The 15181-nt window shown below is 37.3% G+C and overlaps 2 protein-coding genes across 3 annotated transcripts; both read left to right on the forward strand.

Moving 5' to 3' along the window:
• The first annotated feature begins 290 nt into the window (after positions 1–290).
• On the forward strand, positions 291–7321 carry LOC113642252 (rab5 GDP/GTP exchange factor-like). 2 transcript variants are annotated; one of them, XM_027145571.2, is made up of 9 exons: positions 291–713; positions 1755–1927; positions 2315–2430; positions 3491–3642; positions 3755–3824; positions 3972–4107; positions 4693–4784; positions 5098–5354; positions 5621–7321. In XM_027145571.2, the coding sequence occupies exons 2-9, from the start codon at positions 1770–1772 to the stop codon at positions 5945–5947; spliced, it is 1308 nt and encodes a 435-aa protein (XP_027001372.1). In that variant the 5' UTR covers positions 291–713; positions 1755–1769; the 3' UTR covers positions 5948–7321. The 2 variants fall into 2 exon arrangements, with proteins under 2 accessions (XP_027001372.1, XP_027001373.1); XM_027145572.2 differs by lacking the exon at positions 291–713 and adding an exon at positions 720–1009.
• A 2032-nt stretch (positions 7322–9353) lies between these two features.
• Positions 9354–12641, forward strand: psmd9 (proteasome 26S subunit, non-ATPase 9). Its single transcript, XM_027145589.2, has 6 exons — positions 9354–9525; positions 10408–10510; positions 10838–11031; positions 11846–11947; positions 12052–12140; positions 12314–12641. The coding sequence occupies exons 1-6, from the start codon at positions 9400–9402 to the stop codon at positions 12339–12341; spliced, it is 642 nt and encodes a 213-aa protein (XP_027001390.1). The 5' UTR covers positions 9354–9399; the 3' UTR covers positions 12342–12641.
• The last annotated feature ends 2540 nt before the right edge of the window (positions 12642–15181 follow it).

Raw genomic sequence — 15181 nt, forward strand, 5'->3', positions numbered from 1 at the left:
TTTTTTATGTCCTGTAATTTAACGAAGGAAATCGTGTAACTGGAGATGAGGCCTGTAAGGAGACTGTAATGTATTATTTATAATCTGGTCTTTATGTGCGTTATTTTTCTACAGCAGCATAGAAATGGGTTTCGGCTGTAACCTGAACAGAAGGTTAATATTAATGTATTTATTCTAATAGGTTATTGTTTATAGAGTAATAGAAATGAGTTCATCAAAGTAAAATCTATAATCATTTAAGGTTTGTATTTAGGACTTTATACTGGTACAGTTTCTCTGTAAAATGACAAGCAGAGAGAGAGACTAAAAAGTGTGAAAGGTTTATCTAATAAACATTTCCACTGGTTTTAATGGTAAAAAGTAAAATGGACCAGTTCAGTGCATGATGGTGGACAAAGTAACTCTGTTTGATGTTATCTCATCACACCGCTGTGTTGATTGTTTTCCCACAACAGCACACCTCAGGCGCTTTATTCCTAATATAACCGGATTTAACTCCTGTTCAACAGGTGGCGGTGATTAATGCGGGAACTGCTAATAGCCTGAATAAGGAATAAAAGCGGTTACGTCCCCAATAGCACACGAGCTCCATATGTAGACTGCAAAAGTACTGGCGATTTTATTAGTGCACTTTGCTTAGTGCACTTTGCGCGGATTGGGACGTTTCCCCTCTTTACAAGTTGACGTTGCTGCTTCGGGAAATTGGCGTTGAGGTAAATAGATCTCATAAAGTTTCTGAAGATGACAGTGTAATATTTTATGAGTTAGTCTTTGGTTATTACATTTTAGTAACTAAATAGAAGTACATCAAGATAACCAGCTAGTTAAACTGTTACAACGCTTCGGTTCACCACACAAGTTAGCATAGCAAGCTAACGAGCAAGAAATGCAAATAAACCGGATTATTAAAGTACTGAATTGATAAAGTTTAAACTGTTCAGCACAGAGTCTCTGAAAACTATTAGATTTGTTACTTTTAAGATAACTAAAGTTAATCTTCGATTTTCAGGTACTTTTATTAACTTTACGTTCAACCTTTATGCCTTTAATATCGTTTTCTTTTCGTAAAGTTAATTTAATTGCTCGTCAAGATCTGCCCCGCTTTACTGTCATCCATTTTATTAAGTAATTTTTATTGAACTAAAGCTGAAAACTGGCTAAACTCCTGGTCACGAGTTTGTCATTAGTAATGGTGATTCAAACGATTTGGCTTTTTTGCGAGAATCGAGTCGCAGATCGAAATAATTGAATTTGGATTTTTCCCTTCTCGCTTGTAGTTAAAAGTCTTGTGTAATGTGTCTCGACGGTGTTGTACAGGGTTGAAACTGTATTCCAAGTGATTTTAAGGCTGTTTTGTACTAGGGTTTCATTTAAAATGTGTAGCTTGAAGGAATCGGATCAGTGATTCACTAAAAGACTCTGTAGTTTTCCATAGGGAAGTGTTTTGATTTCCTATAACCTGCTTTGTATGTAATTGCCTAATTGTTGAACATTTATAAAGGATATTCCCACCTTCTTCAGATATGACTTTCATGCCTTGAGTATATTTTAATGGGTTACGTGCATTTTATTTTTATCTATCTATCTATCTATCTATCTATTTTATTTTATTTAAAATCTTTATAAGAAAAATAAGAGCTTCTGTTGTTCCAGGGGTGTGAAATAGATAGTATAAGCTGGGGTGACACATCTAACTCCTCTGGCAGTGTTCAGGTATGTAAAAAGATTTTGTACAGTTTTGATCCTTCCATCAGGTGGATCTGAGGAGGATGTGGGCCGAGCAGAAGCGAGGGATCCACGTCACACAGGATGAGCTGCTCTGCAAAGATGGCTGTGGGTTTTATGGCAATCCGGCCTGGCAGGGATATTGTTCCAAATGCTGGAGAAAGAGGACACGCACGGCTGAAACCATCAAAGAGGATCATGGGTAAGACTTCTGGTCGTATCTGGACTTGCCTCATAAACTGTAGGCCTGGTGTGAGCAGCAGTAATGAGAAGTTTAAGAAGGGGCCAATACTTTTAAATGATCTTAAAAAAAACCTGTAGAAATTATACACTTGGATTTAATAATGTTTATACAATTGACTCCAACATACATTTTAGGAGTAGTTATTAACCATAAGTTAGAAATGTGTATGTCCTGTTGAAGTTTGTCTAAAATAAAGATTCTGAATGAGCACAAAAAATGCTGCAAAAAAAAGGTGATTTGTAATTTTCTAAATGCTGAATCTAAAAATAGATACACATTTTACAGTAAAAACTTTCCTTCTAGGAGCTCATCATAAATATATTTTTGTTTTGTGGGCATGGTCAGGCTTCCTGATGGACATTCCCAGGTTAATTTGTCTAAAACAGAAGAGAAGAAAAATGCTAGACGCTCCAACTCTCTTATGCGACTCTTCTGGGGCAGTTCTTCACCACCACAGCAAGGTAGTAAAGCATTTAAACTTCAGAATTTTGGATATACAGTAAATAAACTTCAGAATGTTAGGTAAACTAATCAACTAATCAAAAATTTTCTTTTAAATTAATATTTTATTGGGAAGTTTAACTACTGAAGTAATATTTGGTTGTTATACAGGTTACTCTTACTTCAAATGTATGTGTGTGTTATTTTGAAAGCTGGCAAAATGGCATATGTATCTCAAAAGGTCTTATAAAGTATTTGCAAAGGTCTTAGAAATGCTGAATTTAACCCCCCCATCATCATGTCCATGCTATTCAATACCAATCACCCATAAATTAAAAACATTGACAAATAAAAGTTCCCATGCACCATCAAAATGATGATTAAATGGCAAAGCTGTGTCTCCTTGTGCTTAATGTTCCAGTATTTCAGCTCCGCCATTGCAAATTCATTATCATTGTCTGACACAATCTCCTCCAACTAAATAATACAATTTCTTTTGTTGTAACTGAATTCTTTTTTTTTTTTTTTTTTTTGGAATAGTTAGATTTGTTTTGGATTGCTAATATGAAAGGGCAGAATTTCACAATGTGTTTAATGCATGCAAAAAAAAAATATTTTACACTTTATCAAATTTTAGCAACTTGCACCATTCTTATGATTTGAAGCTGGCCAGTCGGGTCTTACTTTACTGTGAGACTTTACACAAACTCAGGAGCATATGAATCACCAAATCCTAACACATGTTAATTGTAAATGTTTACAAATAAATTAAATGTAGCCAGTTGTTTGGCTACATGCCAATTTTACATAAAGGTTTCTAAGTGACCATACCTTGACTACATGAGATTAGAAATCAAATATAAAATTGCTCAGCTTGTTTTTAGATGCTTTTACTCATTCCATGCTTTAAATTTTCCCATTCGTATATAATATTAGATTGTTTTGCTTCTTTCTTGAAACAAATCAAAATGTGGTGATGTCTGGCAAATAAGCAAGATTATTACAAGCTTGAAAGTACAAAATAAATAGAAACTATTACTAAAGAGTGATCTGACTGTCTACCTGTATCTATTTTTGCAGAGTCACCTGAAGGTGAGGATGTAGCCCTAAAGGCCTTCCAGAGCCTGGAGCCTGGCGATTTCCCTGGATTCCTCAAACTTCTGCGCAAGCCGCCCGCTCAACGTCTTCAATCACGCTGCACAACCTTCCTCAACACAATCGAGGCTTACCATGTAACTCTCTCTCCCAGACTTCCGCTTTTTACCTGTGCACTTCAGTAACAGCATAGAATCTTTGAGAAGACACTGTTCACCTTCTCATACAAGGCCCTTTCTTTTATTCCAGAACCTGCCTGTACAGAAACAGTCAGACCTGGTGCAGGATTTCTACCAGAGTATTTCTATTCACTTCGATGGTGAGTCCAGCAAGCTGTCTTCTGGATATTAGCTTCTCCATCTAAGCGTCACATTTCCGTCACAGAGCCGGATTATTGTGTTAACAAGCCTTGTGGCAGTTTAATGTGGTAACGATCAACACGCTCGATTCTTCCCTGCACTTCCAGGTCTGTCGGAGCCACAGGTTTCTCAGATGATGGAACATGTCGAGAAGTTGATTATGACTCGTCTCCACAAGTGGGTGTTCTGCCATGATAGCTGTGATGACGAACAGAAGGATCTAACACTCCAGAAAAGAATCAAGTAAGTAATGATGCTGGAGTCATTTTGCTTAGATTTATTCTGTTTCAGGGCAAATCATTAATTAATTCGTTAAACACACTTCTATGTTTTTTGATTACCCTGAATGTTCATTGATGACCAGGCTAGAAATTATAATGTTAGTGTATAGTAAGCTAGGCAGCTAGTTAACCTTATTACTACAGATTTATGAATTCCTAAGGAGCGAAAGATTTTCTCAGTTAACCTTCTGGCTTTGAGATATATTGCACATAAAGCCTGTGTCTGTTCTGTATCTTTATTTTCTGTTGACAGGCATGTTTTGCCAGTAGGAGATATCGCAGCTTTATTTTGCTTGGCTTTGCCATGATTTATGCATACACGTATGTTCTGTAATTGATGTACAAGCTAAATAATGTGCACAGACATCGTTCTACTGTCATGCAGTGCAGCAGATTGTGGGATTCAGATTATGCACATTATGTACTATGGCAATTACAAATGCATACTATATACCAAATAGTTACTTTTGAATTCAGTAAAGACTACTCCTATGAAATCTTTATTTAACTGGTTGTTGAATCTGCTTGGTTTGTTTTAATCTCTCAGGTCTTTGAACTGGGTCACTCCTGAGATGCTGCGTGTGCCTTTTCCACAGGGAGGCTCGGACAGCAGTGACCCGTATTTACCTGCAATTACAGGTGATGACCTGACAGCAAAAAACCCTGGGGGAAGATAACTAAATTGTCTCTTGCTCATAAAAATCTGATTCTTTACTTTTGTATTTATCCACACACAAACAAATCTAAACGCATGTCCATAAGCATATTTTAAATTGTTTCTACACAGTGTTCATTGTGTCTGTGTATCTGCCCCACTGCTACTGAAGGCATTGATTTAAACCTGATATACTCATTTTATTATTCTGTAAAACCTCTGCCACTCTGTCTGAAAGCAGTTTAAATATAGTGGTTGGATCTAATTTGAGAAATCTTTTCATGTTGTATCCCACAGCCATCATAGAGATGGATGCTAAGCGTGCGCCTCAGGACAAACTGGTTTGTCTGTCCAAGTGCAGTCAGCATGTTTTCCAAGCTCTCGCCTCAGAGAGCCGGCAGCCGGCAAACGCGGATGACTTCTTGTCTGCTCTTATTTATGTCGTGCTGCGGGCCAACCCACCCCGTCTGCACTCTAACATAAACTACATTGTCCGCTTTGGTCTGCCACACAGCCTGATGGCAGGGGAGAGTGGTTACTACTTCACCAACCTGGTGGGTTTACAACACACGCACACACCAACTGGACATTCTCGCAGTTATCTTTTGTATATTTCTATTCTGAAGACTGCTCTCCTGGTACCAACATTCCTGCCCCAATCATAATCACAGAGATCAGCGTCTTCCCCTATTCTGATTTTTGAGATTAACTTTATTTGAAGCTCTTGATCTGTACCTGCATGAGGTGTACAGGTCTATAGTGAATAGTAAGTGTATATGGTGTAGCCATAATCTATGATCTCTCCTCCTTCCTTTCTCAGTCATGCACTGTTGCCTTTATTGAGAAGTTGGACGGCCCAGCTCTTAACCTCACTCCGGAGGAGTTTAACAGCTACATGCAGGGCCGAAGAGCATCGGCTGTGCCAGTCGAAAACACCGGCCAAAGGAGAGCCCAGGAAAACCGAGAGCAACTGGAAAAACTGAAGACCCGGCAAGATAAGGTCGAACAAGACGCACGTGCTTTTCAGGAGCAGCTGGATTCGTGGGTACGTTCTGTGCAGGGCCAAATAGATGAAGTCAGGGCTCAGTCAGTGTTGGTCCTAAAGGATGTCGGAGCTGAATCTCAGCCCGGAAAAACCGTGCGCTGACTGTTCTTTACTTGTGATTTGTTTGTCATCATGCTGAATCTGCACTGCTGGATTAAATGAAATTTAAACAGAAGACAGTAAATCTTTTTATTTTGCACTGATGCTGCAACCCAGATTTTGCCAGGTTGAAAATTTATTAGCACTGTATTTGCACTTATGACTTACAGTTGACTAGATGAAATGTACAGTGAAGGACCAGGGTTTCTCCTCCTCCCAGCCTAAGGAAAGTTAAACCATATTCAAATATGTAGTATAGTATACTCTAGTTCACCTAAACATGGTGAACACAGCTGTCATCACTGTTCAAGATAAATTTGGGCTCTTTTTCTGTTAATGCAGCGTATAAAAAATGTCATGTTCTTGTAACATCAGTATTATTGCAATGACATTTTAAGATACCCAATGTGCACTTATTCTCTCATATTCCACGTCAGGTATCTTCTCTAGTTCTTTAACAGGGTCCCAGGGCTTCGTTTATGAGCGCACGCCGTGGCTCGTTTGCCATGATTGTGTTTTAGCTCCTGTTAGTTGCAGGTCAGTGTAAAGCTGCACATAAGTTCATCAGGGAAGAGAAGTTCCTACTGAGCACAGCAGGCTCCTAATCAGTGAGGAATATGGATCAGTAAATTCTCCTGAGAAATAAACACTTTTCAGGAAGACCACGACAACAAGCTGAGCTTTATGGCAGTAAGTTCCTAAGCTTTAGACTACAGTAAATGTAACACTAAAACCTTGGTGCTGTAAAACTACTAAACTCTCAATATCTTGGCCAACATCCACTTAGAAGCAGCATTATTAAGTCATCCACTAAATTCCTTTTAGCCTGAGGTCACTGGAAAGCTATGCAAAAAAACACACAGCTTTCAGACAGATCTTTTTGACCTAGACTCTGTGTTCATTGTATTATGTAGAACTGCTTGATTTATTCAATGTTTTTGAGTTGCGGAACTGTACTAGTAATAAATATTCTTTTGACAAATTAACCTTTAAAGTAGGTACACTAGCTCTTGACAATTTCCTTTTCTCTTTTGTTTTCTGATTGTTCTCTTTTGGTTTTTTTCCTTTGGTACTTAAGATAAAACCTCAAAACCAGCAGAAACTGACAGTTTGGTGCTGGTTGTAGATATTTAGATATCTAAATGTGTCTTAGACGTTGCCATTTCTCTTCCTGTAAGCAGTGGTGTGGTTACTGTGACTTGTTCTGAATGAGGTGTGTGTGATGCAGCTATTGATGAAGAAATCAAATTTTTTGTAGCTGTTTCATCTGGATAGAAGCTGTTTATTTAAATATTGAAAATGAAGGATTTATAAATGGAGTAAGGAAATACATGAATGTGAAAATTAAAGTTATTAATAAAGTGAATTCCACAGAGATTTTTTTTCTACACTGTTTCACATTGTTTCACTGAAACATGACATTTTGATGTATTCATTTGTGTATAATGCCACATTACCGTATTTCTAAATAATATTTGGGTAGAAGGTGCAATCAAGAAAGAGACAGATGCACAAACGCAGTCAGACACGGACCACCTCACCTTAACAGCGCTGAAATGGATTTATCACCTCTAACTGTCCTCATTCTGAATTCTTGCCTTTTTAGATAATTTGTCATGGGGTAACCTGCTCATTGCCCATTGTGGTGCCAGTTATTTTTGCACCTAGCAGTCAAAAGGAAAACTGCAATGACGGCTAATATTAGCACACTAGTGTAGGAGTCATGCCATGTGCTCAGCTCTCTGGTTATTTTGAATATGTGGTCAGGTCAGCTTTTTAATCGGTTGCCAGGATGGCTTAGTTTAAATATTCACACAGGGGATATGAGATCTTTAATTTTATAGCAAAAATTTGTAATTCAATCTAAGAAATTTACAAACCAAGGCAACTTATAAGCATGTCTGTAATATGGACCCTTTTACCTTGTGTTTATATATATATATATATATATATATATATATATATATATATATATATATATATATATATATATAGCAAAGATTGGGAGTAGGAAAAGAGGATTCTACCTAAAGACAGACAAAAGAAAAATGTTTATCTGCTACAGGAATTCCTAGGTTTTTAGTGTTGTTTCTGAGAGGTAGTTGGGCTGGTTAATGATAATTGCTCTTCTAGACCATACACTGGGTGACTCTGTTGAAGAGCATTATGTACATGGCTTTAATTTTGTTGAGATTTCCACCAGTGTTGTCCTGCCCCACCAAAACCATGGCCAAATCTGTTATGGGATGTATGTTCTCGAAATTTAGAAATATTTTCTTCTACCACAAAAGATTTAATAGTTTTCACACTTTTTCTATTTTTCTCCTGCGGTTGCATTACTTCCTACTGCTGTATTTTCTGCATAATTCTCCAGTTACTTCATTGATATGGTTATGTATAAAGCACAATATTTTAGGAACAATCCTTCAGTCTTGAGTTCCCACTTTTTTCTGTTTATCCCAGGACACTACAAGGCACCATACAAACAGACATTTTAGCATTTAGTCCAACCTACTGGTATGTTTTCATGAGGTGGAAGGAAACTGGCAAATTTTGATGAAACAAACAAGGAAACTGGAAGTCGATCTGGAAATCTGACCCACCTTTAATATTAAAACTATAAACCATGTCCATGTTAGTCACTCAATCAGTGCATTACTTCTCCAAGGCTTCCACTTGTAAACCGTTTTCTTCACTGCGGGACCAGAGTTTACATCCCACCGCAAGCCAACATGAGTGATGTACAGCAAAACCTGGTAAACCAAATATCAGGCTTGGAGCAAAATAATCCGGATTCTCTTTTTATTATCCTTGGAGACTTTAACAGAGCAAAACTAACACTTAAACTTCCAAAATAGAGACAGCATATAAATTGTCCCACAAGAGAGAAAAATACACTGGATCATTGCTACACAATTCTTAAGGACACATATTGCTCTTTACCCAGGGCAGCCTTGGGGAACTCTGATCACTGCTTGGTTCATCTTATTCCAACATACAGGAAGAAACTAAAAACTGCTAAGCCTGTAGTCAAAACAGTGAAGAGATGGACCAGTGAGGCAAAGCAGGAACTACAGGACTGTTTTTACTGCACTGATTGGAGTATCTTTGAGGCTGGAACTGACAGCCTGGATGAACTGACTGAAACACAAACACCCCCATTAAAGTGACATTCTCGGTCTGTTAAACCATTCCGAAATTGTTAGGTGAAGTCTCTAACAATTTCGGAATGGTTTAACAGACCGAGATTGTTAGAGACTTCACATAATTTCGGAATGGTTAGGTGAAATTGTTAGGCGAAGTCTCTAAGCCTTAATGAATATTAAAGTACTTTATGAACAACACATGCATCATTTCCATGCTACTTGAGATTAAGAATACTGCAACGCGCTTCTCTGAACGCCTTGTTTGTCCCATTTAGCAATCCGTACGTGTAGTTTGCTCATACGTCAGCCATGAAGATGACGGAGGAAAACAGTCCTGATAAATTCACTGTTACAACGGAAGATGTTCAGCGTCTGATTAAAAAGAAAGATGAAATCGAGGAGCAGATTAAAGCGTACTACGATGTGTTAGAAGATGTAAGTGTCCCTGAAAACAGTCAGCTATAAAAGCTTCTGGGGAGTTGGTTAGCAAGTAGCTGCTACATCTAGCGCGTGACTGCGTGTTGTTTATTCTGTCACTTTGTTTAAATAACAAATGTTCTGCTTAAAACACTTTAACTAGTCTCAGACTGTGGAATTATACTAAACCTTCTGAGGTGTTTATATCAGTTCAGTAAATCTTTAGCTAACTAAACCATGCTGGTTCTAATACACTGACATTAAGGGCAGTTAAAACACTCAATAATCCAACAAATTATGAGACAAACAATAATGAGAATCTACAGGCCGGACTCACCAATGCATGGGCCGTTTTAATAGCTTGGGTTTTGTTAGCGATAGTAAAAAGTGAACTTGTTTTAATTAGTTTGTGTGACGTAATTATCTAATTTCTGCGGCGGAATTATCTCATATCTCATCCCTCATATCTCATCCCTCATCTTATATATCATCTCTCATATCCCTCATATCTCATCCCTCATATCTCAACCCTCATATCTCGCTAGTTATAGCTGTAGCCTGGTTGTAATCAGTTGCTTTGTTTCCATGTCATACCAAGTTGCAGCAACGACTCCTTTATCTCATTCTCACTTATGTGACTATTTATTCCTGTGTTTTAATTACCTTAATGTAATTATCTTGTTCGGTTACTAATTTGTTGCCATGACTTATCTATTTAGCTCTGACAAGGTAATATCTCATTTAGACCTTCATTTATCTCATTCTGACGACTTCCCAAGCTGTAATGAGTTGTGGCTAAGCATTATTGTTTATTAAGAAGCAATATCAACAGTAGAGTGCTGTATAAACCATCACAGTAGAACAAACTAAATGTTTAGTTGTATTTGTGGTGTGTTGCAGCAAGGCAATGTGGGCATGCACGCCTCTCTAGTGGACGCGGAAGGCTTTCCACGCGCAGATGTGGATTTGTTCCAGGTCCGAACAGCAAGGCACAGCATCTCATGTAGGTGACTGCATCTGGGGAACACTGGACATGGGGCAAGAATACACCCTAGATAGACATGGCATCCTGCCTACCCCCACCCCCTGCCCACCACACACATACATTCACACCTAGTGGCTAGTAGACTAGCCAATACACCTACCGGCAATGTTTCCAGAGGTGACGTTCTTTAATAAAATTATTGATGGCACTGAGACTGCTGGCCTTCACATACAGATGAAATGTCTGTGCTCTTGACCTGTTTACTAAACTGGACAATTATTAAACGTTGATTTATTTATTATTATTTTAAATATTTGATTTTGCTGTATGCTCTTTGCCCATAAGGTTTGCAGAATGATCACAAAGCGATCATGGTGGAGATTGAAGAGGCCCTTCATAAACTGCATGCTCTGGAAAGAGCAAAGCGAGAGCAGGACCAGGCAGAAGCACAGGTGGAGAGAATGGAGCAGGAGGTGTCGTTGCCTCCACCTTTTGCCCGTGTGGATGCTGTGACTCAGGGATCCCCTGCTTACCAGGCGGTGAGGTTTAACCCCCCTGTTCACTGATTATCTGTGAGCTGGTTAGGATTAAATCTAATCTCTCTATTCTAAATATTAATACAGTCATTAATGTAGTCATTAGAGACAATTTCTGTCAGTAGAAATGTTTCAGGGAATCTGAAAACAAAGCACACCTGTTCACCTCCTAACATTTCTGTTTATAACTCTAAAACCACTTGTCATAGAATCATAGCTCTGATTTTGTATTATTCTATAAGTCATGTCAAGTTCAAACTAAAAGTTTTTATAGGATTTCTACTTCATAACAGGTTACCTAAAACAAACATGTTGTTTCTTATTCACAACAAACTTGTTTAAGATTACATCCTGAAGGTTCACCAATATGTGGATTATTCCAACACTAAATGCTTTTGTAATTAACCAATAAACTATAAATCTCTTTAATTGAATAAAAACATTCATTACACAAGTCCTGGAAGTTTATCTTTTTCGCTGCTATTTCCTTTATTTCTATTCAGATTTTTTCTTTTGCATTAAGTCAGATTTCCTTTCAAAGTGTTATTAAGCTAAATGCATTTGTGGTGTTTCATTCCTTCTATTTATTTCTGTTACTTAATTACATCACATTTTTTTCTTCACTACTTTTCTTTTAATTTTATTGCTCTTTTGTATGTCTTAGTCTCCATTTCACGCTTGTTTTTTTACCTTGTCTGCCTGTATTGATCTGTTTTATTCTCTGGATTGTTTATTGTTGATTATTAATGTCTCTTAGCTTGTTTGACATGCTATATACATAAAACATTATTATTATTTTGCTGCTGCTGTTTTTCAGGGTCTGTGCGTTGGTGATGAGGTTGTTGAGTTTGGTTCAGTGAACCCGAGCAATTTCCACAACCTGCAGAACATTGCAACTGTGGTGCAGCACAGTGAGGGGGTACGTAAAATTGTCCAACTGATGCCAATATGTTGTGTTTTATATCTGTGCAGCCCACATGTTGATGAAGCTGTATCTCATGCCTTCTTATTATACCTCGACAGAAATCCGTCAGCGTCTCTGTCATTCGGAACGGACAGAAAGTTCGCCTCAGCTTAACTCCACAGCGCTGGTCTGGGAGAGGCCTACTGGGGTAATGGCTCCTCGTTTAATATTTCATACCAACAGTGCTCATTTACAAACAATTGCGTAAGAGATATGGTATAAATAAAGTATAAAATGAGGCAAGGAAAAGAGTTATTACATAAGGATTAAAATACAATGAAAAGTTTTTTAAAAAGTTCTTTTTTTCTTCCCTGTCATCAGGTGCAACATTGTTCCTATTCACAGATGATTGAGACGAGAAAAGCTCACAACTCTTTCAAACCAATGTCACTGAGTGGCTGAAGACATTCTGCATTTTCAGTATAATGTGCTGAAGACAAGTTTACTTTTAAATTCCTTATAACTCAATTCCTGTACTCCGAGAACACAATTGTGCATTCATGAACTGGCGTGACATAAAAAAATTTATTCTAGTAAACCATGAATAAATAAATCTTGTTTTTTCATCATATTGTGTTTACAGAATTTCAAATGAGGAATTAAAATGTATTCTTCCTGTTATAAATTAAATATATTAAATATTTTCTGATATGGCTGTATTTCCTGATTTATACTATAAGTCTAGAAAACGTTGTAGTCTAGAAAAAGTAGTAATAGTTTACTCCAGTAATATTGCTGTGTCCTGCATATATACAGTACATTCTTTAAGCAGAAAAACCTTTCATACTTTGAGAAACAGTGTTCAATAATACTGCACGTAAAATGTCCCTATTACCATCCATCATGTTTCATTTTAAATAATGTGCAGGGAAATGATTGGATTTATGTGTTGTAGCTATTTCAGCATGAAGTATTTTAACCTGCACATCCTATAGCTATTATACAACTAATAATATCAAATGTGATCAATTACTGTAATTCCATGTTTTGTACATTTGTAATTCTGATTTTCTTCTCTGATTAGTTTCAAGAAATAATACGTCTACTTATATAGTGGATTCAGACCCTTTCACTTTTTTAAAATTTTATGTTACAGCCTGATCCTACTATCGTTAACATTCATTTCTGTTCTCATTTTACTCAGCGACCCATAATGACAAAGTGAAAACAGAATTCCAGAAATGTCTTAACTAATTTGTCTACTTTTCTATTAATTAAACTGATGGGACACGAGCTGTGGCACAGAAACCTCACAGCCAGTGTTGTATAAAGTACTAGAAAGCAATACTTGAGTAAAAGTCAAGTCACCTTTATTGTCACATCACCACAGCACATGTGCCATGGTGAGTGAAATTATTGGGAATGAGCTCCAGAAATTGCAGAACCATTTACATACAGTAGTTAAGAAACAGAAATTAAGAACAGTTTACATACAGGTGAAAAATGTGCAAAATGCTCATTACCAGGTGAAATGTGCAAATGTGGAAAAGATGCAATGTGCTCATATGTAGTCAGTACACACAGTGTACTATTAGACATATTTACAATGCACTACACATTACAATATGTACCTATATAATATATATATATGTATTTATAAGTATAAATATAAATAATATATATATGTAATATGTTAAGGTGCAAAAGAATGTACAGATACAGAAATGTCCAGTGGTACAGATAGCTTATTGTCAGATAGATTATTATATTAAATTAAATGCAGTGTGTGTGTATAGTCCAGTGTGTATAAATGCAGTATGAATGCAGAGTGTGTGTGTGTGTGTGTGTGTGTGTGTGTGTGTGTGTGTGTGTGTGTGTGTGTGTGTGTAGTCCAGTGTTGAACTGTTGAAGTTAGAGTGCAGTGTGTAGCATACCATGTTGTGGAAGTATGCTGTAGGCTGTGTTAGTTATGGCTGTTAATTAGTCTGATAACCTGAGGGAAAAAGCTATCCCTCAGTCGACTGGTGCGGGATCGGATGCTGCGGAGACGTCTTCCTGAGGGAAGCAGAGAGAGCAGTCTGTGGGACGGGTGGCTGGAGTCACTGATGATCCTCCGAGCTTTTCTTATACACCGCCGTGTGTATAAGTACAGGTATCGTACTAGAAAAAGACTTTGGTAGAAGTGAAAGTTACCTTTTAGAATATTACTCAAGTAAAAGTCTTAAAGTATCTGGTATATACTGTACTTAAGTATCAAAAGTAATTTTCTGATATTAAATGTATTTAAGTATTTGAAGTAAAAGTAAAAAGTAAAATTTCAGTGATTCCCTCAGTGAGAATTTAAAACAAGAAGAGTTTTATATTATATATTATATGACTGCATAGTAAGCCAATATATGTTATGGTATTATTAAATGGCAAAAGGGACACCAAAATTTTATGCATGATGTAATGATGCCAGTCTTGAATCAAATCAGTTCATGTATGTGTGCATTCTCTACAGTGTGTCCAGTGAATGCAGTCATTAATAAAAAAAATATTCACAAGACAAAAACCAAATCAATAAATGTTATTTTTATGTAGTGTTTAATTGATTGTTTGCATTAGTATGTTGTTTGTGCTATCAACTCTGGTAATAAGAATAGTGAAATTTCACTGCTTTTGGTTGCCGTCTTTGCGGCTTTCCGCCGATTAACATTATAGATAAATGACTCCAGCTCTGACTGCGCGTGCACGCTGTCTGTGCTTCTCCGTAGAGCGTGCGGACGTGCGTAATGCAATCTAGGAGCAGTGATTCGCCAAACCTCCCTTATTGCAGTCGCACACATTTCTTCTGATTTTATTTTGTAGTAACGAATAACGAAGATGATTAGTGGAAATAGAACGGAGTAAAAGTGAAAGTTGACATAAATTTAAATAGCGAAGTACAGATAAGTGAAATTTCTACTTAAGTACAGTACCGAAGTATTTGTACTCCGTTACATTACAACACTGCTCACAGCTGACATCACAATGCATATCAGAGAAAAACCAAGCCATGACGTCACTGGGGAACAGCCTGCAAGGCTCAGTCAGAATTTAGTTTATTCTTGGTTTAGTCCTTAGATGTTCTCGAACTTTGTTTAGTCGTAGATAAGAACCTTATCAAAACATCAAAGGAAACGAAAAAAAAGTTCAATGACGTAGGTGCATCGACGTCCAATCGTGGCGCAGGAGGCGAGATTCTCTCGTCCAATCCCAACGCAGAAC

The sequence above is a fragment of the Tachysurus fulvidraco genome, chromosome 9 (genome assembly GCF_022655615.1).
Source record: "Tachysurus fulvidraco isolate hzauxx_2018 chromosome 9, HZAU_PFXX_2.0, whole genome shotgun sequence".
NCBI classification, from domain to species: domain Eukaryota; kingdom Metazoa; phylum Chordata; class Actinopteri; order Siluriformes; family Bagridae; genus Tachysurus; species Tachysurus fulvidraco.